The sequence below is a fragment of the Cebus imitator genome, unplaced genomic scaffold (genome assembly GCF_001604975.1).
Source record: "Cebus imitator isolate Cc_AM_T3 unplaced genomic scaffold, Cebus_imitator-1.0 Scaffold217, whole genome shotgun sequence".
Lineage (NCBI taxonomy): Eukaryota > Metazoa > Chordata > Mammalia > Primates > Cebidae > Cebus > Cebus imitator.
This window is the reverse complement of record NW_016107532.1, coordinates 3527314-3535169: the sequence shown is the minus strand read 5'-3', so window position 1 is coordinate 3535169 and position 7856 is coordinate 3527314. Positions and strand designations below refer to the sequence as shown.

General features: G+C 34.2%; 2 protein-coding genes across 3 annotated transcripts in view; one reads left to right on the top strand and one right to left on the bottom strand.

Moving 5' to 3' along the window:
* Positions 1-3246, top strand: part of MEIOC (meiosis specific with coiled-coil domain) — an 11875-nt gene extending 8629 nt beyond the window's left edge. Inside the window, exons 4-5 of the mRNA XM_017549332.2 lie at positions 1957-2137; positions 2566-3246. Of these exons, the coding sequence (XP_017404821.1) occupies positions 1957-2137; positions 2566-2786 (402 nt within the window). The 3' untranslated portion in view covers positions 2787-3246. The remainder of the gene's footprint in view (positions 1-1956; positions 2138-2565) is intronic.
* A 2336-nt stretch (positions 3247-5582) lies between these two features.
* The window catches only part of CCDC43 (coiled-coil domain containing 43), a 14894-nt gene continuing 12620 nt past the window's right edge, over positions 5583-7856 (bottom strand). For both annotated transcript variants that reach the window (XM_017549387.2, XM_017549385.2), the window contains one exon: positions 5583-7196. In XM_017549387.2, the coding sequence (XP_017404876.2) occupies positions 7160-7196 (37 nt within the window). In that variant the 3' untranslated portion in view covers positions 5583-7159. The remainder of the gene's footprint in view (positions 7197-7856) is intronic.

The following is a 7856-nucleotide window of genomic DNA, read 5'->3' as shown; positions in this document are numbered from 1 at the left end:
CACTTTGGGAAGCCGAGGCAGGTGGATCACAAGATCAGGAGATTGAGACCATCCTGGCCAACATGGTGAAACCCCATCTCTACCAAAAATTAGCTGAGCATGGTGGTGTGTGCCTGTAGTCCCAGCTACTCAGGAGGCTGAGGCAGGAGAATCACTTGAACCCAGGAGGCAGAGGCTGCAGTGAGCCAAGATTGCACCACTGCACTCTAGCCTGGGACAGGCTCAAAAAAAATTTTTTTTTCTGTCTTAAAAAAAAAAAAAAAATAGCTGGGCATGGTGGCATGTGCCTATAGTGCCAGCTACTCAGGAGGCTTAGGTGGAAGGATCACTTGAGCCTGGGAGGCAGAGGTTCCAGTGAGCTGAGATGATGCCACTGCATGCCAGCCTGGGACAGAGTGGGACCCTGTCTCAAAAAAAAATTTATTTTATGTATACTTAGCCACATTATTTCAATAACAGAGGGTAAGAAAAAAACAATTACTATTTTCTAGTTTGCTAGCTTTGTAGAATTTTGAAAAAAATATTTTTATTAAAAATGAGCTGTGCAAATTTTTTTTTTTTTTTGAGATGGAGTCTCACTCTGATGAGATCTTGGCTCACTGCAACCTCTGCTTCCCAGATTCAAGCAATTCTCCTGCCTAGGCCTTCTGAATAGCTGAGATTACAGGCATACACCACCACACCCGACTAATTTTTTGTATTTTTAGTATAGACAGGGTTTCACTATGTTGGTAAGGCTGGTCTCAAACTTCTGATCTCAAATGATCCGCCTCCCTCGGCCTCCCAAAGTGCTGGGATTACAGGTGTGATCCACCACCGCGCCCAACCCCAATCTGTACACATTTCTTTACTCTTATCATTTGCTCAAAATGATTGTCTTATTTAAAAATAATTAGTAGTTCCCTGGAGGTTTCTTTGAGTGTTTTGTTTTCCCTTGAAGGATCTGGCTGATATACAGTTGAGAGGAAAATATTTAACATCTGGAATAGACTTATTCCAAAGAAACTTTATATGAGTGTGAGGTTAGAAAAACATTAATTCCAGTGCCATTAGTTTCTTGAGAAGCTTTTTTCCCCTATATTCTCCAGTCAGTGAACACCAGTTCTAATGTCAATTGTTAAATCATTTAACTCCCAAAGACAATTATTGTACTTACTTGATCTTCAAATTGCAATTATTCAAAAAGTTAACTTTCCATAGACTTTCCAAGTTTTGAATTTTAAACAAATTAGGCATATGAAACATACTCCCCCTACTGATCTAATATATTCAGTGCCTTTTTTAAAGTTTCATTAAGCAGAGGATTGAGAAGCATCCTAATTTTCTTTAGCAGTTTTAACAGTTACAGGAGTCATTTTGTATTATTTTAATGTAAATTTAAATCAATATTTTCTTTTTTTTTTAAACCCACCGGATTTCATAAATCAATATTTTCTATATTATGGATTCCTTAAAGCTGTCACTAGTCAGTATTATTATCTGAATATTTCTGATTTCCAAAAAGGGAACATTGAGGCCCAGAAAAATTAAGGACTTGTTGAGATCAGGATTAATCAACCAAGTACTTCCCTTTTTAGCTGAAAAACCTTTTCCATTAGATTACAGTACTTCCTAACAATGCTGTTTGCAGGCTGGTCTCTAATTTGTCAAAAACAGTATCAACTCTTGTATTAGCACTGTTAATGACATAGTAATGTTTGAATATTTAACATTTTCATTGAGCTTATTCTCAGTAATCAACTACCAAATATTTTTAGAATTAACATAGACAAGTAGATAGAAAACACCTTCCTTTGTTTCCCTTAGCATGGTGTTAGGACACAGTAAGCATTCATTTATTTAGTGAATGAATATTATTGCTCTCATCTCTATTCTGCTTCATTGAAGATTTGTTTTTACTTAATGGCAGAACAATGTGGCTCCATGTCTTATCAAAAATTAAAATGCTTCCCTCAGGTTGTGACTTTACTAGGCAAAATGGAACGTCTTCGGAGCTCTCTTCTTCATGCCAATATCTCTACTGCTCTTGATAGACACTTGGAGTCTATTCACATTGTACAGTCACGTAGAAAGGATGAAATTGTTAATGCTTCCAATCGGCAAAGGCAAGGAGTTCCTAGACGTCAAGATGACAGAGGTACAAATATTAATGCATATTCTTTTGATAAGTCAGTATGATAATTTAGGTATTGATGAAATGAGATTCTGAGGTTGAATGGTTAGATTTCTAAAATTAACACTTACCTATAGAATAAATTGGTAAATAATCTCCACGTTATTTACTCCAAAAGTATTTCCATTTTATTTTGTCTATTATAACTGTTTCAAGATAGTCTGTGTTCTACTCAAAGTATAGTCACTATCATACAAGTCAGAAATAAAGTATCAATACCTTTAAATATTTTAATGATAAAGGACAGGACTTTGAGTCAATCAATAACTTTTTTTTTTTTTTAACAAAAATAGTAGTTGGTCATTTAGTAGCAAGAGCACTGGATTTTGTAAGATTTAACAGGCATTTAAATGGTATTTAATATGAAATGACCCTGAATGTTTCTTTTACAGATGTTTTTGCCCTTGCTTCAGCAATTAAAGAGATGTGTGTGGCTACTCGGAAAACACGCACTACCCTGTGGTGTGCACTGCAGATGACCTTGCCAAAAACAGCCAGTACAGCTGATGTGGTAAAGGCTTTACAAAATACAGTAAACTGTGAAGATAAAGTTCCTGAAGGCATAAATAGTAGCAATCCAATGAACCAGAGAGGTGAAACAAACAAACATTAAGGAAATGCCAGCAGAAAGAATAAAAAGCTGATAAATATATCAAGACATGCTAAAAATTTTTTAATGAACTTGTCAAACTTTAGGTATGTTTTCTTTCAGATTTAAAGTTAATACCAATACCTTAATGAAGTCTAACTTCTATTTAAAAATCTTTTATATGAATCAGATATAGTTTTAAGTGAACTCAAAGGTACAGTTGACTACTCAGAATTCTGAGTAGTCAGGTAACAAGTTTAAGTAAATTAAATATTTCCTAACAACTAAAATATGCTTAAACCCATTCTGTAGTGCAGGTAAATGCAAATGTGAAATTCTTATAGGAGATAAGTTTCATTTAGGTCTGTCTTAGTAAGTATAATTCCAAATAATGAACCTAAGTAACTGTAACCCAATTATGGCTACAGCCTAGTAACCAAGACAAGTTTTGATTGTGATATAAAATTTTTTCCTTACAAAACTGGATAATACCTAGGGAACAAAGGAAAATATGGATAAACCCAATATTCATGTAAAAATTTAATATTTAAAATACTACCATATTTATAAATTTGAAATATTAACGCCTAAGTATATGGAGGGAGATGCATCTGATTCTCCTAAATTAATGATAAAAGTGCCTGTGTAAAAACCATGCAAGTTACTGAATATAAAACCTGTTCAGATCATTTGTGTATATTCTTTAAAATTTAATTATATTATCAATTATTAAATGTTTCCCATTTTAAAGTTATTTAAATTGAATCATAAAACATTTCCTTTATCTGGATATTTTAGACTTGATGCAGTAACTAAAATAATGACTACTGTTTTAATACCCTTAGTTTGCTGCCTTTTGAGGGTATCACGAAGTTCTAAGATGTATTTTTTTTAAAGGTTAATCTTTAGTTTAGTTTGCAGTTGGTTAGTGTATATTTTGTGTAGTTGTGTTCATTAGTTTGCTTCTGTATTTTTTAAAAAACATTATTGAAAGCTTAGCTTTTTCTGTTTCTCATCACTTAGTATCTTTGTATGGAACTCGAGTAATTTATTCATTGATATGAAATGTTGGTATTATGTGACTCAGAAGATCTTGGGTTTTAACATTTCTCGCATGAGTTAAACTATAATGTACTGATGAAATTTAATTGAAATATCCTTGACTAGAAACACTGATGTTTTAAATGTTAGTGTTTTTCTTAGTTTTAGAAATCCTGGTATTAAAAAAAAAAAGAGTGTAATCATACCACATAAATTTTCTTTAGATGATGTGCAGAAGAAACTGATTGAGAATGCAGGAGTAACTGTAGGGAGAAACATTTTGATCACTGATAAGCCTTAGAACTACCCAGATGAATTACTTTGAGGGTAGTCAAATAAAATAGATCACCTCACCACAGTCACTGCATAGAAAGTGGTTAAGTTTAACATAAGATATGTTGGATGTTATGAAAAAAATACTGTACTGAATTTAGTCTCTCAGGAAAAAAAATAAATTACTTTGTTGAAGACATTTGGTTTCGTTTTTCTAAATTTATATTAGTTCTTAACCTTAAGAGTCACTCATATCAGAAAGTCAAATGAATTTCATTTAAGAACTTATGCTAAATTTTAGACTTCATTATTAACACACAAGTAATAATGTTGGTTTATAAATCAATGCCATTTAGATATCCATGGATCTAACCTGATCTCCTTAAAAGAATGAAATGTTTGCTCTATCTTTATGCTAATCTAGGTAAACCAGCATAAAAATTTGAGAGATGCCTTTACATGATACTAGTCAGAAATGAAATACCAGTCCATTAATAAGAACCAAACACTTAACAAAATTCTTTGAAATATCACCCAATAGATAATAGGTTATCTATCAATCAATCGTATCACCCAATACATAAATTTTTAATTAGTTGGTTGTCCCTTTCAATGGTATATCCTCTTAACGGATGGTTCTTATGTACTTGTACTTCTGAATTACAACGTATGAAAACATTACAAAATTTTTACAAAACTTGCAGTGAAACGTAAAACTGATGCTCCCACCATTTCTAATCCAAAAGAACTTGGTGTACTCATTTTTTTAATGGAAAAAGCAAAATTACCTTGAGTTATTATCAGTGTCCTTGTCACTTGAATAATCTGCTACTATAAAGTTTTAGAGGGTTGGGAATTTATGACTGAAATCCAAACCTGGCCTAAAACTCAAGAAGATATGGTTGTTTAAAATCTGCCCTTTGCAATACTGAACATTTTAGATGTAAAGGATTTATTAGCACCTGAGTCAAGTGGATAACCAAACTCAAAGCCTAATGAGCTGATCCTCTTTTTTCTGTTTAAGCATTAGTTTGAGAGTATACTTAACTGTGACGTACATAGTAGAGTCCCAGAAGAAAGAACTAACAAATTGAAACAAGTCCTTCAGGGGTCCGTGGATATAACCTGACTCCTTCAGAGACAAAGATCAAGGTGAGAACAACCCAAAATCCCAAAATAAGGATTACTAAATTAAAATAGGCTCTATCATACCCTATTGCTACCACCACATAAATGACTAAGACTCTAATAGTACTTCAAAGGACTTCAAAGCCATTTTCCTGATGTTCCCAAAAAAATGCTAATCTTTCTGATCTAATTCCTACTTCACAGAAAGGAAAATTGAGAAAGAGAATTTATGGATTCCAGGAAGAGGTTCTACTAGTGGAATATACATTATAGGGCTAATCAAAGCATAAAATAAAAATCAACACATTCCTAAGTAACTACTCACACATATTTCTTTTCCATGGGTAGGTTAGAAGGAATGAAAGTAAGTCAGAAGACAGCAACTTAAATAAGGTTTATTTTTTTTAAAGGTGGTTATTTTTATTTTTTGCAATGCCACGGTTATAGGAGTATATGAAGAGGTAACACATCCCCTTTTCCTTAACCATGCTTTTTCTTTTTTAACCTTCTGCATAAAGGTAAAAGTTTTTGTTAATCTCATAGTTAATGGTATATAAACAGAGGTCGGCAAACTTTTCTTCCAACGGGCCAGGCCAGGTAGTAAATATTTTAGGTTTTGCAGACCACTTGTTTTTTCTTTTATAACTCTTTAAAAATGTAAAAATCATTTTTAGTTTGCACCATACAAAAACAGACTGGGCCAAATTTGGCCCATGGGCAGTAGTTTGCCAACCTCTGGTATAATATATCTACTTTGTTTTGTCAGAGAAATTGCTGTCCTTAGGCTTCTAGACAGTCTGCTGCCTGAAGTCAAGCAGGGAAGGGACTTATTTACAATTTAATGTGGTTTGTGACTAAAGTAGAAATGGGAGAGCTTCTACTCACTTTTGACTTTCCCCGTTTTTCCATTCACTCATTCATTCAATAAATGCGTTGAGTATCTAATATGTATACTCTTAAATATCCTGGTGTTAGCAGAGATTTCCAGTGTTTCTTCCTTAAAAGGGTGATTTCTCCAGTTTCTCTAAACCAGGAATTACCATTTCTTAATACTCATGTCTTAGGGAAAAATCAGTATTAAAATCCCTACCAACACTCAAGAGGATACATGATTATAAAAAATGAATCTAGCCAACAATGATATCCTTGTACCCAATGGTGACACATCCTTAAAATATCACAGCCTAGATGAGGAAAAATATGTAACTATCTCTATTTTAAAAGATACCTCTTTTCCTCCCATAAGCTGAAACTTTAATAATAATAAAAAAAAAACAGATCTAGAACATCTCCCAAATATTTTGCTGCCATGTTAACATAAAATCTGGATCCAGATAGGGCTCTTCATTAGCTCTCTATTTCAGCCATAAAACAATACTACATTTACAGCTGAATACTGCCTCCAAAGCAATGTGCATGCCCCCATTTCATCTCAGAGAGGGACTGATGATGTTTCTGCTCCTGGATGAAAACTGTTACCTTTCTGAATCCTCCTGCTATTTATCCCAAGTGAGGGAAGACTTCAAAGTGGCCAAATGGAGCACAGGACTTAAGTATTAAAATATAAAGGTGGCCCCTATTCCAGATCTTTGGTACAGTCATCAACTATAATCTGATTTCCCACACCACCAAAACATAGCAGATTTTATACTTAGAAGTGATTGTGATTTTCCTTTTGACCATGTAAACAATAAGGGAAATGCCTTGGGAAACTACTTTGCAGTGCACTCTCATTTCTCTTAAATACACAACCAGTTCTCCCTTTGATCAAGTTCCTGGGGGAAAAGAACAGAGTAAGCCAAGGTTATCGCTTCCGCTCCCCTCTCTGTGTCCTTTTCTTTTCTTTTTCCTTGCGCTCCTGCTTGGCTAGTTTATCTCTCTCCCTCTGCAGTTTGTCCTGTTCCTTCTTCCTTTGGGACTCATCCCGAAGCGAGTCTCGCTCCAGTTTTCGGGCATTAAGGACATCTTCCACATTGGTGTTTCGGAACAGAACTACAGGTGAGTTAAGGGAATACAGGTCACACAGATCACAACTACTGCTGTCTTTCCTCATTCTAGCTATCCTCTCTCCACCTGCTGAGTCCTGAATGGTCTCTACCTATTTCTAGTCTTTAAAAAATATGTTTATGTTTATCCTTGATCTAACAGAGAAATCCTTAAAGCTATATTACAAATGTTTTTAAATGTCCTTGGGATAAAACTCTCATTCACATTTCTCTAAATCTGAATTTTAAAATATTTTATTGAAAAAAATAAAAAATATTTCATTGAAATGAAATTTCATTCTAGAATAAGTACTTATATCATTCAATGGCAGAATATTAGATAATCTAGGCTAGTTTTGGTGAACAGAGTAGTAATGTAACTGGCCAAATGTTTGTGTACTTGGCACTGTTAAATGCCTGAAAAGTGTTAAATAAGATGTTTAACCTTATTAAACTTTATCAATTTGCTTTTGTTCCTAGACTACCAAAGCTTACGTGAAAACCATGTTCTAATAACCATAAACACTGAATTTATGCGATAGAAAATGAGAGGTTGGGTGCCATGGCTCACACCTATAATCCCAGCACTTTGGGAGGCCGAGTCGGGCAGATGGCAAGGTCAAGAGTTGGAGACCATCCTGACCAACATGGTCAAACCCTGTCTCTA